The sequence below is a fragment of the Pyrus communis genome, chromosome 3 (genome assembly GCF_041283825.1).
Source record: "Pyrus communis isolate YQ-2024b chromosome 3, ASM4128382v1, whole genome shotgun sequence".
Classification (NCBI taxonomy): Eukaryota; Viridiplantae; Streptophyta; class Magnoliopsida; order Rosales; family Rosaceae; genus Pyrus; species Pyrus communis.
This window is the reverse complement of record NC_142567.1, coordinates 27,693,056-27,708,110: the sequence shown is the minus strand read 5'-3', so window position 1 is coordinate 27,708,110 and position 15,055 is coordinate 27,693,056. Positions and strand designations below refer to the sequence as shown.

General features: G+C 38.9%; 1 protein-coding gene across 1 annotated transcript; it reads right to left on the bottom strand.

Moving 5' to 3' along the window:
- Positions 1-9,746: 9,746 nt before the first annotated feature.
- Positions 9,747-14,782, bottom strand: LOC137715638 (serine/threonine-protein kinase BRI1-like 1). Its single transcript, XM_088691621.1, has 2 exons — positions 14,384-14,782; positions 9,747-13,834 (listed from the first exon to the last, which is right to left on the bottom strand). The coding sequence occupies exon 2, from the start codon at positions 13,786-13,788 to the stop codon at positions 10,162-10,164; it is 3,627 nt and encodes a 1,208-aa protein (XP_088547747.1). The 5' UTR covers positions 13,789-13,834; positions 14,384-14,782; the 3' UTR covers positions 9,747-10,161.
- Between the last annotated feature and the right edge of the window lie 273 nt (positions 14,783-15,055).

The window sequence follows — 15,055 nt, the reverse complement described above, 5'->3', positions numbered from 1 at the left end:
ATGAGCACAAAACTTGTGTTTATTGGACCACGAGACCACAAGACAAGGTTTGATGTTTATTAAACAAGATAGAAATGTAGTTGTGAACTTCTTAAAAAGAGACAAGCGGTTAAAAGACAATTGCATAGGGATGGTCGGAGCTCTCAAGGATGAAGAATGGTAAATAACATTTGACCCCCAACCCTATCTAACTTTTTGAGAACGATTCAACAACTTACGCAATATAAGTAAAACTGGTAAATGGGTCTTGTTTATCGTGTTCATGTCATATTTGTTGTCTTAACAGTCGTATCGTATCAAATCATTATCTTAACGGGTCGTGTCGTGTTCAACGTGTTATCCTAACGTGTCGTGTCGTGTTAAACTCGCTATCTTAACAGGTTCTTAATAAGTTACCGGATAACGACCCGATTCTTAACGAGTCGTGGCGTTTTTTATCGGGTTAACCGGATCGTGTAAAAAATTACCGTGTCTAATGTATACATTAGTATCGGGTTTTTAATTGGTGATCCAATAATGACTTGACTCGTTAACAGATGACCCGATAACGATCCGACTCGTCAACGGATTTTTAACTAACCTGATGACAACCCAACTCGTTAACAAATGACCTAAAACCTGTTATTTTTGTGTCGTTTTATGTAGAGTTAATAGGTCGTGCAAATTTTTTTTTTTTTATTGAAATGAAATATAAGACCTTTAAGCTAACTTATAATATTTTCAGGCGAAAAAAGGACAAGTTTAGAGTTTTTTTAAATAACAACTAGCATTTGCCTACACACTTTGTGTGTATGAACACATTTGTTTAGAAAATGAGAAGGAGAGAGGAAGAGAGAGAGAACGTGGGGGAAGTGAGAGGTTTTTGTTTTTGGTTATTTATTTATTTATTTTATAATTTTAAATATTAGACATATTTTAACATCACATGTAGGTGATGTAACATCCACATTATCCAGATGAGTGGATCCTCTAAACCTTATATGTACATGCTCACCTCCATATAGCACGAGGCCTTTTGGGAGCTCATTGACTTTGGGTTCCATCAGAACTCTGAAGTTAAGCGAGTTGGGGGCTAAAGCATTCCCAGGATAGGTGACCCACTAGGAAGTTCTCGTGTGAGTTCCTAGAAACAAAACCGTGAAGGCGTGGTCGGGGTCCAAAGCGAACAATATTGTGCTACGGTAGAGTCAAACTTAGGATGTGGTGGAGCTCGGGTCAGGATGTAGGTGAGGCTTCAATAAAAAACAGTAAAATTTAGACCTGTAAAATTACATTATTGCCCATCATTTTTTTTGTGTGATAGAAGATTCAGTTGTCTTTTCATCTCATTTTGATAGATAAAGAGGATTTCATTAATTAATAGAGATTTTTAAATATACAATTTACTCCCCACATGCTTAGGCAATACATATCCATTATAAAATAAGTAGAAACTTAAAACAAAAACCAGATTTTCATTCTCAATACTTTAATAATCCCAACAGTAATTTGCTTGTGAACCAAGGCAAAACAATGAAATAATAAACAGTTGGAATTATCAATGACATATTATCTTTTGGTTAACAAAGGAGGGAATGGAATATTAAGTCTATTCGGCTATCGGTTTTTTTTTTTTTTTTTTTTTAAATTTTTAAGTTAAAGTTTCTATTATACTCTAAAATTTAATGGAAAAAAGGGCGTTAGTGAAAATGAGAAATAGTGCAACACATTGCTAAGATTAAGTTAAACTATGGGTAAAGTTCATAAATTATTCTTATAATTAAGCCAATCTATTTTAATTATAATATTCCCTCATGACTTTATCATCCCTCGCCACTCGACGAATCATAAGAACTTTAGCTTTTAAGTGATATTGCTAAGAATATTTGGCAATAAAATTTTAATTAATTGATTACTTAAGGGGGAGGGGGGGGAGGAGATACATGATTCAGTATATCAAGTATCGTAATACAATTGATCGATTTTTTTGTTTGAGTTTTCAACTAATTGTATTATGATATTTGGTATACTAGGTCGTGTTTTCGGCACATTGAAAAATCTCTTGACAGGAGGAGTGGAACTATCTAAGCACACAGGAAATAGAGGTGAAAGGGTTGGGACCAATATTTAGGGTTTAATTCTATCTAGAGGATTAGCACAAAAATAATGATTGGTTTATAACTAAGTATTGTTGCTAATTTGATTCCAATTTTTGTCGTGCTTATATAGAATAATGATATATTATGAAGAATCTAATTCTAAATCTAATCTGACCATGCAATTTGTTATGTGATCAATATTTAAGGTATGGTTTTTGAGTTGTCCACTTTGCACAAAGTTATTCCAATCACTATAGTTTAATCATTTCAGTAATACTCATGACTCATGATTGTTCAAAAGACTATGGGGAATTACAAAAGAAAATACCAAAAGCTTAATAAACAACAAAAGTAGCAAGGCCATACCGTCAAATCCATTAAAAATTCTCTAAATCCACACATCTCCAATGAAATATGAATAGTGGATCATACTTTGCCCGATTATCTCACCAAAATCATGAATAAAATCTTACGCGTTTTCCTTTTCTCAAGTAATGAAATATTGTAAGATTCTACATCGTCTAGGAGAGTGGATTCTGTAAACTTTATATGTATATTCTCATCTCTACCTAGCACGAGGCCTTTTGAGAACTCATTGGCTTTGGGTTCCGTAGGAACTCTGAAGTTAAGCGAGTACGGGCCAAAGCATTCCCAAGAAGGGTGATCCACTGGGAAGTTCTGCTCATGTGAGTTCCTAGAAACAAAACCGTAAGAACGTGGTCAGGGCCCAAAGCAGACAATATTGTGCTACGGTGGAGTCGAGCCCAGGATGTGACAATTTGGTATCAGAGTCAATCCCTGGCCGGAAGTGTGGATCCTATAAACCTTATATGTTTATTCTCATCTCTACCTAGCACGAGACTTTTTGAAAACTCATTGACTTCGGGTTCCGTAGGAACTCCGAAGTTAAGCGAGTACGGGGTCAGAGCATTCTCAGAATGGGTGACCCACTGGGAAGTTCTACTCGCTTGAGTTTCCAGAAACAAAATCGTGAGGGCGTGGTCAGGGTCCAAATCGGACAATATCGTGCTACGGTGAAGTTGAGCCCGGGATGTGGTGGGGGCCCTGGCCAGGATGTGACAACTAATATGAGGTTTGGTTTGGTTTGATTTGGTTCAGTTCTGTTATAAAATATTACATCAAATCAACAATTGTCAGTCATTTACAATTTAGATCTGATTGTTTATTTCGTACTCTTTTGCCTATGATACAAAATCAAATGAGAGAGAATTTGAACCACGTGAACTAATGCAAGATTAAAATCAAAAGTAATATGGGAAGAAAGTTGAAGTTTTATCATAAAATCAATTAGCAATATGAAGAGCAGTTTAATATCTTCTAAGTCTTCGCAAGGTTTCTCATTTCACCGATGTGAGACTTTTTACTTTACATCCTCACACGCTCACTCACGTGTAAAGAATTTTCAAGCCAAATACGTTGACAACACAAATTGAGTGACGTGGAGCATGTGTGAGTATTGGGTTCATATGATGTGAGACTCTTTCACCTTCACTTTCTCAAACGTCCCCTCACGTATGACGAATTTTTAAGCCAAACACGTAGACAACACAAATTGAGTGACGTGAAGCACATGTGGCCGTTGAGCTTCATACATGGGCCTAGAGGTGGCAAATCAATCAATTGGGTTGTTAATGGGTACCCGTTAAGACCTGTTTAATTTGATATCATCATTATATAAAGGTGAGATTGGTAGTAGTGATAATGGTATAAGGTGAAATCAAACTAAATGAATCTTAATGGGTACCTGTTAACAATTCAATAAGGTGATTTACATCACTATGTGGCCCAACCTGCTTTAATACTATAAAGAAAATTAAGATTTTGCTATAAGACCAATTGACAATATAAATAGTAATACAATCTCTTATAAATCCTTGTAAGATTTTTCTTTCGCGCATATGTTATCCGATCCTCACAATTAGTGATAAGTAGATACGAGAATATAGGATTGAGCCAAAAATTGGCACCAATGGGTCTTAAGAGGAGATTTGGATATATTTTGTTGGGATGTGGTAAGCATATGCCAATTGGAAGGATGAGAATTGACAACAAACCTCCAACAAGACATGCAACACAAAATTGCCAACACAACACGTAAAGAAAATTTAGAAAATTGAGTCTTACAAAAAACAATACATCAATTTTTAAATGGCAAACAAACAGCACCTTGTCGATCCTCATCCTCCGTCAATCTTCCTCCCCCCCTCATGTGACAACATACAGTATATTTATTTATTTAAAAACAAAATTAAATATGTTACATAAAACTTTAAGGACGTGTCCCTATTTTCCCATTTCTACTGAGTCAAAAAGATACTTTGACTGAGTCCTTTTCTCATCAAACTCTCTCTCTCTCTCTCTCTCTCTCTCGTCACACTGCAGTTACCAATTTTTTTTTCCTTTCCGACATCAAACTCTCTTTAGTCCTCCCATGTGGCTTCTCATGGCAACTCTCTTTCTCTCTCGTCATACTTTGACTCGGTCTTTTTTCACATTTCAACTGTTTGCAGATACTCAACTAAGTTCTGAATTTTGTTAGGTATCGTAATGCATCAACGGTTTAAGAGATTTTTTTATGTAAGTAGTGAGATGAGATATCTTAATCATCGTGTGTAAAGTAGAAGTGATAAAGATCACATATGGATATCTTAAGGTTTCTTTTTATTGAGGTATTATACAAGTATGTGATGTTGGTCCCATTTGAGATATTTTTCCATCGAATTAAAATTGCATACATACACATACCTGATCGATTAAGCTTAATATTTGTCGAGAAAGAATCACACATTGATAGAATGAGAGATCTTGCATGAGCTTATAAGTAGAGTTACTTCCCATTGCTAGTTGGTTTTATGATGGAACCTCAACCTTTTATGATATCAGAATAGGTTGTCTCACGCATGAAACCCAACAACCATACATCACCACAAATGTGTTGAGCTACTTCTTATCTTGCCAATTTGTAATCTCAACTTTTTTTGCGGTACATAATCGTAAGTTTCGGACTGATTAACTATGAAGTTAGGTTTGTAATGGTGATTGCACAATTTGGATTATTCAGTCGATATACGCTACAGTTAATAGTCTTTGACTGAATAAGAGAGGTGGACCCATAAGGGGATTCACATCAACCAATCATGAAAATTACGACTCTTTTTGGTGAGGAATTTTGGAGTCTCAAAAATTGAGGTCAAGTATTTGAAAACTGATCACAAAAAGTTAGATATGAAGCATTAGAATTGTTGTTCATCAACATTGCAAGGGCAAGCGAGACGGATTTGCACGTTCTTAGAAATTTTGTTTTTTGTTTTGTTTTGTTTTTTTTCAGCTAAAAATTGTTATCATTTGGTATGAAAGCTCAGCTTGTGAGGATATAGTAACGATACAATCTTTTAGATCTGTGGTCGCTGATATCATTACTTCACTAACGCATACGATTGTCAAATATCACAAAATAGAACCTCTAAACATGAATGTTTGGAAGATAAGATTGCAGTTGCTTCTCAAAAAACAAGATTTTTTTTTTTTGATTCTTGAAAAAAGAGAGCAAATTCATACTTAGGATGGATCATTTAAAAATATCTCTCACGTCTTTATAATACTCATGAAGAGTTTTTCTAATTTGTTATTCTACATTATGCGACCAATCTCTTGGTAATTTTACCTCAATCACTTATGACTTGAAAATTCTTCAAACATAACCTACAAATCCAAATTGACCGACTGTGAAATGTACTTAAATCTTAATTAATTAACCATATTAAGAACTTAAAAGTTCTCTAAAATGCGGTGGGTGGGTGGTTTGGCTTGCATTGGAGTGGAAGGACATGCAAATAAAAAAGACAAGAGTCGTACATAAAGAGTTGCATTTTGATAAACAAATTGAGTGAAATCTTAGGTAACAAACTTGAGTCAGAAATTCAGAAAGTCAGTATTTATTATTGGAGGAAAACCTGTCACAATGCCAGTCTTTTTCTGTACTCACTCACTCAGTAGCCCAGTGGACAGTTGGGAGGAGTGGGGGGACCTTTATTTTGTAAGGATTGAGATCGTCTTCGGATCTCACACTTTGAAATCTATAAATCGAGTAATTTGGATCGTTTAAGATAGAGATATTTGAACGTTGGAGAGAAAGATTATGTGTGAGGTGGACCAATATGATGGGCTAATGGAAACTGCACGATTAAAACTGAACGATTCAAATTACTCAATCTGCGGGCTCCGAAGCATGAGATCCGGAGAGTATATCAATCCACTTTGTAATTCAGTTCCTCCTACCTAGCACTGGGCTGCTTGCAAGTTGCAGTGTCTAGCTTTCTAACTCAGACTATCATGAGATGGGCCTCACTTCGGCTTATTGGCACAGCTTCTTTGGTTTGGCTTTGCCACCGCTAGACCTTCTGAAATGGGATGAGAGGGGGAGAGAAACTTCCACTCACTTTATGAAAGTGGGAGAGAAACTACTCTGCCGTTGCTGCGTGGTTGCGGGCTGTCCGGCCAAAACAGAACGGGTGGGATGAAGAGAAGGGTGTGTCATGTGTGTGTGTGGGGTGGCCCGGGGACGGTTAGGTGGGTGGTCCGGATGGTAGACCCCAATTTTTTCCAAAAGGGCGAAGTTTCAAACTATAGTTATTGAGAAAATCTTATGTGTCTATTTCTTGTTGCGTGAGTAATGTGAGCAAAGAGACATGCATATAGTTAGAAGTGGTGGATTCGTGAATTTGTGGTGATTGACGAAGCGGAAAGGGATTTTTATACAAAAAGTTGTATGAGATATTTCGTCAAATACCTTTAACTCATAATGTTACGGCCAAATTAAATATCTAACTCCAAGTGTACACGATTTTCTCTTGATGTTCAGGATATTTGAAGCTTGTTTTGTGGACTTAAAAACACTATAAAGCTCTTACCCCACTAGAAGAAAAATCTTAAAAATTAAAGGCTTAAAGCACTTGAAGATAAAGGATGGAATCATATATAATACAAGAGGACTAGTTGTTGAGACTAGAGAATTCCCCTTTCAACTTATCCTGCAAGAAAAACAGGCAAGACTCAATGGAAGAGAATCATAACCTTGAGGTTGTTGTTTGGTGGTCCAGTTCACTAAGTAGTCTGACTTTTTAAGTAATTTTCATCATTCAATTATTAGAGTCAATCTTCTCCTTTTGATTTCCGGAACTACTCAGTAATCCCATACTATTGAAGAAAATTACGTAGTTTGATGATCAAAATCCGTGTTTGTAAGTCCACATTTCTCTTACTCTTAAGCAATTGCTACTCTTGAAAAATAAAAAGAAAATAAATACATCAAAGATAGACAAAGTCACTTAACATACACGTGAGCACGTGCCACAAGGCTAATGTTTATAACACTACTTATATGTTATATCAACGTCACTTATGGACTAATTGTGAGAAGCTGTCTTTGGACTAATCGGTAAAGAACCAATTCATGGAACGATAACCATTCATCTGCAGAAAAAAATTCAAAACATCCCCAATGGGCCAGTAGGAAAAACTTCCAAGTGCCCTTCACTTTCGGATGTGGGGCGACTCTCATATCTACTGCCATGCAAAAAGTTTGAATTCCACCTCAAAACTAATTGTCATAGTAGACTAACTTCACAACTTCTTATAAGTCTATGCAAGATTTTCTAACTTTCTGATATAATACAGCTCTCCACTTCCTCACATATAGAAATCACAATGGGAATAAGGTTTGATAAGACAAAGAGTAAATTTAAAACATCAGGCAATAACTTACCATCACAAAACAGAAAACCCTGTTTGAGGTCACCGTTTTTTAAGACTGTGTAATAAAAAACCAAAAGAAGTTCCAACTTGGTCATTTTCAAATGTGCAGGCCGACAAGAAAATCTGCACATAATCCTCAAGAAAATCCAACATTACCGAAAGAAAATGCTGATATTATGGAGGTAATGCAAAAAGCTTCATAAAGTAATCCAAATTCAGCCCTACGATTATTAGCCTAATTAATGACTTGTGTTCATAATTTCAACAGAAGAAAACGAGTCCACATGCTTTGTCATCATCATACAAGACAAATTACTACTAAAAACTTCAAAATCACGAGCAGAGCATCTCCAATGTTACTAGCTAATTTTTTGTTATTGTAACTAATCGGATAATCCAAATGTTAATTTGACTGACCAACATTTCCAACAATACTAGATATTTTAAGTTAACAACTCAAGCTCTTTTTATGCTCTTGAAGCCCACAAACAATGCAATTCATAGTTTGTAATGTTTAGAAAGAGAGAACTTTTTCTCTCCTCTGAGCTAAATTTAGCTAGTTAAGATAGCTAATAATTTAAGTAGTCTGTTGAAATTTGGTTTTTCTCCTTTTATTTATTTATTAAAGTAGCAAAAAAATCTCATTTAGTTAGGCTGTTGGAAGTGCCTTTAATAGGTTCACACTTAAGTTTACTTGCTGACTAAATTTGACCTACACCAATAATGGTCAGCTAAACTTAAATTAGTCCAAACCCCAATTGATAATCTCTCTTCCGAAGATGGGTCATGTGTGCGAACGGCCGTATACGGCATTTTTTCTATGGGGTGGGTGGGACCATATGTCGCTCGGGGTGTCGAGAAAATATATTGTGGTTCCAATTTATGTGTGTGACAGTATGAACACGTGATTTGACGGTTGTTCACCAAATTTAAATGAAAAGAATTTGAACTTGATAACACTAAAATTGCAACAAAAATTAAGAAACATTATATTAAAATGTATTTCAAATAATCAAAATCCTTTCATATCAAATCATCTATTTCCTGAATTTGAAATCATTTCATCCAAATGAAGTCCATGGTAGGCCTCACTATCTCATCATCGTGATCTGCTTTTCAGGATTAATCACCAATAAAACTAGAAACAATGTGGCAAAAGCCTTTTTTAATTTCTTCTACCAGTTAAATTTAGTCAGCCCACTTGCTCAGCTAACATTTCTGTTGAGAGCCGAGACCATTCGACAGCAGGAGAAATTCTAGCGTGCGGCTACCATATGCGGCAACACTCTCACAAAGGGTGGAATCAACGTGAATGTGCTGCCGCAGCCGCACTTCAGAGTTCATGCTGCTGTAGGTTTTGTAACCTCAACATGGGAAATGTTTTGGGCACAACAGACTGCTTTTTACCAGTAGTAATGCAGTAATTTGATGCTTTATCTTGATAGTTGGTGCATACGAAACCATGCATATCTTTCGAATTCAAGGTAAAATTGAAACACGAATTGCTTGCCTCAAAAGTAAATTTTATCCAAAAACATGTTGAACCAATCCATCAGGAGGATTTGAAAGTACATATTTCTTCAGGAGTTGAACAATAACAGTGTTTTCTGAGGCGCAGGTGTCGAGCAAAGCGTTTAGAGTCTCAGAAGGTGAGGCGTAAGCCTTCGGGTTTCTTATTTTTTCTCTAGTTATAATACCACAGAGGCAAAGGATGAGAGGATGAGAGGATGAGAGACTTCACTAGTACAATATCAACATTTTGTAGTCTGCTGTAGTGAGCTCAAAGAATGGTAGTTTAACTCGCGGTTTCGAGGGCCGAAGCAAGACACGATTAAATGATGAACAATGTATGAATTTTTACCTCAAAACTCTTGAAACAAATACAGAAACCTATTTAGAAAACTGCAAATGGTTTGAAATTTTGAATTACTCAAAGACTGCAACTACAACTTTACAAAATCACAGAAACCAATTGTGATGGACAATGGTAAAACAGTAGTTAGCAAAACTGTGAGAGAGGAAGGAACACAAGCCAAATAGAAAGAAACAAAGTCCTTTTCGAAGCCTTGGTTATACACACGATTTTTCGAATGAACGAATATACACTTTACCCCAACTTTGAGCTAACAAAAGACTTCATCATTTACTTTGTTCTCCCTATGCGTTTCTTCTACATCTCTCTCTGATTCACAGTTCTTTTATATACAGCGCGTGCATTGAGAAGGATAGAACCCCGGTCTTCGATTTGGGAAAATTTGATCCTTGGAACCACATCCGGATGCCATATGCTATGAATTAAGTATTTCTTTCATGGTTCTTCGACAACAGTCTCTTTCAGCGAAAAGTCATCAAGGACGTCATTCTGTGAATCAACCTGAAGCTCTTTAAACATAGCCATAACCTGAATCATGGTTGGCCTACGGAATGGCCTGTCATCAAGACACTCAAAGGCAATCCGCAGATACTGGTATAGTTCAGCCTCACCGGATATTTGTGTCAACAACTTGGTGTCCAGTATCTCACTCCATCTCTTCTCTCTCTGAAGCAGCTTTGCCCATCCAACCAGATTGTTGTCATCACCAAACGCTGATGGGTCTACAGGCCTTTTCCCAGAGAGAAGCTCTAGCAGAATAACGCCATAGCTGTAGACATCCCCTTTTGTTGTGCATCGAAAACTCTGGTAGTACTCAGGGGGAACATAACCTGGAGTGCCTGCAAGGGTGCTCACACTGAGATGAGTGTCGAGGGCGTTGACCAATCTTGCCATGCCAAAATCAGATACTCTGGCCTCAAAATTTTCATCCAGAAGAACATTGCTAGACTTCATGTCACGGTGGATAATATGAGGTGAGCAACTATGGTGAAGGAATGCTAGACCTCTTGCGGACCCTATGGCAATCTTCTTTCTTGCTGCCCAATCAAGCCTCAAAACCCCTGCCTTAGACTTGTCATGAAGAACAGCCTCCAGACTTCCCCATTTCATGTACTCATACACAAGAAGTCTCTCCTCACCAATCTTGCAGTACCCCAACAAAGGAACCAGGTTCCGGTGCTTGATTTTCCCAATGGTTTCCATTTCTGCCATAAATTCCCTGTCGCCTTGCCCTGTGACTTGAATAAGCTTCTTAATTGCAACAACACAGCCATCTCCCAGTTTTGCCTTGTAGACCTCGCCAAACCCTCCAGTGCCAATCAAGCTGTCTGCACTGAAACCATTGGTGGCTTCGAGCAGATGGGCGAATGTCAGTTTCCTCAAAGGTTTCTCGAATGTGGCTACGTTGATGCTCAGAGGCTCGGGAACACTGCAAAGTTTCCAGCTGCTGCTGCCGGAAGTTGGAAGGCTTTCAATATATTTATCTCTCTTTTCCTCCTTCTGCTGGCACTTCTTCACCCGATACAGCACTAGCGCTAGTATAAAGATACAGAAGAAAAAGACCGTGATGCCAATTACCATTCCTGAAGCCAAAGAATTCTTTTTCGCTCCATCTTTAGAATCTGATGAGTGCCTTTGAGAGCGACATGCCGCCAAGGGTACCCCACAAAGGCCGGAGTTGTTCTCATATCTGGATGCTGGGAAAGTGGTCAGCTGACCTCCGGAAGGGATGTTACCAGTGAGGTTGTTGTTGGACACATCAAGGTCATTCAGAAAAGAGAGAGTCCCCAACGATCCCGGGACATAACCCTGAAGATTGTTGTGAGAGAGATCAAGGACTCCAACTGCTTTCAATCCTCCAAAGCTATCAGGAATGTTTCCGCCTAGCATGTTGTGTCCTATGTTTAGGACCTGCAAATAGGACAGCGTACCTAAGTTTTCAGGAATGGTTCCGGACAAGGAATTATAAGACAGATCAAGGAAGATCATGCTTCCATTGCTAATGAATGTGTAAACTGTCAATCCAGAGTAAATTCTAGTCGACGAGCACGAGTGAACCATAGGAAACTTTTCTAGTGTCTCTGCCTGGATCCCCTCAAACTCAACTAGTCCTCCTGCACCTCTGCAAGATGTCCCACCCTCATTTCTTACGAATGCAAAATGCTTCCCGGAAACAATCCCGGGACGGACTAGGCCGGCTTGGTTGGAAAGCTCCGGAGGGATAGAACCGCTTAATTCATTGCTGTTTAAATCAAGCCAAATGAGGCTCTCACACTTGCCAAGCTCAGCTGGAATCTGTCCCGAGAGTGAATTGTTGCCCAACTGGAGTATAGCAAGCTTATGGAGGTTCCCAATTCCAGACGGGATATCTCCACTGAGGCGGTTGCTAGATAGTGACACCCAAATCATATTGGTGCAGTTGACAATCGACCGCGGAATGGTTCCAGAGATGAGATTGTTGTTGAGAATCAGAGTTTCCAGGTTTCCTCCGTTGATGCAAATGCCTTCTGGGATTTCGCCGGTGAGGTTGTTTGCCCACATAACCAAGTCAGAGAGCTTCGGCAAGCTCCAAATTTCTGAAGGAATTGGACCACTCAAGTGGTTGAAACTCAGATCAATAGCCTTCAGGTTCTTGCAGTTTCCAAGCTCCGAGGGCACATTCCCGGACAGAACATTGTTAGCTAAAAGCACCTTTTCTAAAACTGAAGCAGCATTGGAGGAGCAAAACCCTGAAGGAATGTTCCCAGTGAAGGCATTCGAACTGAGATCTAGCACTTGAAGTCGCGTGCCATTTGTAAGAGACAGCGGCACAGGACCAGTTATGTTGTTGAATGGCACATAGAGATATCTCAAGCTAGGAAGACGACTTACAACGGTATTGAGGAAATTCCCCGAGAGCTGATTGTGACTGAGATTGAGGCTAACCAGTGAAGTGCAGGACAAAAAACTCGAGGGCAACTCTCCAGAGAGAATGTTATCAGAGATATCGAGTTCCTCAAGAGTCCCACAAGCTTTTCCTAGTTCGGCTGGAATCGCACCAGAAAAATGATTATGACCAAGAAATAGTTGTCTCAATTTCTTCAGATTACCCAACAAAACACCCGGAATTTCATTCTCGAGCTTATTATTCGACAGGTCTAGCGTCTCTAGAGCCTGACAGCTTTCGAAACTCGGAGGAAACTGATCCCCAGAGAGTGCATTATGTGATAGCCTAAGCAAAGTGAGGCTGCTGCACTGCCCGAAATCAAGGGCGGAGAAATTCCCCGAAAGATTGTTGCGTGAGAGATCCAAATACTTGAGAGAAGCTGAAGCCTTTGCAATGAAGCTGTTTGGCAATTCCCCGGAAAAATTGTTGTACGAAAGGTCAATGGTTGATACATTCTTGCAAGACAAGAAAGAATCGCTCAGCTTTCCTGTGAGCTTGTTGTGTGAAACATTGAGCAGGTTCAGATTGTTGCAAGTCAACCAATCCGCATTCGAAATCAGATTGTGAGAGATGTCAAGCTGAAGCAGAGAAGCACCAAACCCTAGACCGCCTCCGGGGATTGAATTTCGCGACAAGTTAGCGAAAACAAGGCGGCCGCAGCCCTGAAGAAACGATCGGACTGGAAGCGGTTGGGAGATGTTGTTGGAGGACAAGTCAACAGTTTCAAGCCTGCATGATGTTAAATTGGACACAGAGAGATCAGCACCAGAGAATGAATTGCCCTGCAGGTGGAGTTGCTGGAGGTTCGGCAGGGCCGCGAGATGCGGAAGGTGGAGGCCGCCAATGAGACCGGCGTTGGAGAGGTTGAGGGAGGTGACTGCGCCGTCAGAGGAGCAGGTGATGCCTTTCCATGAGCAGAGAGGAGTGGAGGAATCAGGTTTCCAATCAGATAAGAAGCCCTGGGGATCAGATACAACAGAGGATTCTTTGAATGCATACAACAGCTCCACCACATCACCGCCGCCGCCGCCACCGCCACCGCCGCTTGAAGACAAAATTCTGGCGCCTGAGGTCAAACTTAGGTGCAGGTGGAAATGAAAAACAAACATCAACAGAAAGCAAAAGAATCCCATCATCCTTTGTCGTGATCTGAACTTCTAATCTCTCTCCAACATCATCAACCTTTCAGAATTTCATGAAAAAAAAAAAAAAATCGGTTTAGCATATGGAGAAAATAAAAAAACTATACAATTTCAAATTTTCAACACCTAAAACTCAACCAGTTTCTTCGTTACAGATCTGAGCTGAAAATCTGAACCCTCCATTTTTTTTCCACACATTTTCTCTAGTGGGGCTTGCTTGGAAGCTGCTTAATGAAAAATTTTAAAATTGGAAAAATAAAATAAAACTCAGAAGAAGAAAAAAATTAAAATAAACAAAAGGGTTGGTGGGATTGGTGGTGGAAATCACCGTCAAGCATAAAAAATATATGAAAGCATCAAACTTTGAAAAAAAAACCCATCAGAAAACACAACAATTAAGACTTAAGAGCTCGAAAATACCATGAAAAAATAACATGAATGAATAATGATAGAGAAAGATGATGATATTAATGGAAAAAAGAAAAGTAGGGCTTCAACTTAAAGGGCAAGTGCTCAGCTATAATGGTCAGTCAAAGATTGTGAAGAAAAGAAAGGAGAGAGAGAGAGTAAGAGAGAGAGAGAGAGATACCTTGGAGCAGACAGAGTCTCTGGGTACGATGTTCAGATATGTCGGGTCTCTGATAAACATCAAACCAAAGTACAGTAGTGGTACATCCTACAGCATTTCAAATGATAAACCTTAATAATAATTTCTTCTGTTTTCTTTTTCTTTGGTGTTTGACTGATGATTTTTAGAACCCAGAAGAAGAAGCAGAAACACCCCAAAAATGTTTTCTGTGAATGTGACACTCAGAAGTGTCATACGATGAACAAAGGATGAATGGTTCTGTTTGGAAGGCGAGAAAAAGAAAAAGAAAAAGAAAAAGAAAGATAAATTGGTTTTGGAAAGGGGAGGGAGGGAGGAAAGGGGGAGAGGGAGGAGTTTTTGATGCTTTGGAGGAGGTAAAGTGAGACAGAAAACAAGAATAGAATACAAGACAAGTTGGTGGGCTTAAGGGGGCAGAGGAGAGAGAAAGTCTAGAGAGAGAGAGAGAGAGAGTAAATTGTGGCAGTAATGCCACCCCAGCATTTTTCTCTAGTTCTGGGTCCAGTCAAACTTTGGATACGGTTCCTCCTCCTCTCTCTCTCTCTGGTGTCAATTTTCTGACAATTTCGGGCCTCTTGGGAGAGTTGGAAAATTGGACGGATTCCCCCGCACGTACGTCTCTAAAATGTGATCGTGATTTTTTTTCCTTTTTTA

What these genes read in the sequence shown, in the direction of transcription:
- LOC137715638 (XM_088691621.1), bottom strand. Translation starts at nt 13,788, where the DNA reads ATGATGGGATTCTTTTGCTTTCTGTTGATGTTTGTTTTTCATTTCCAC.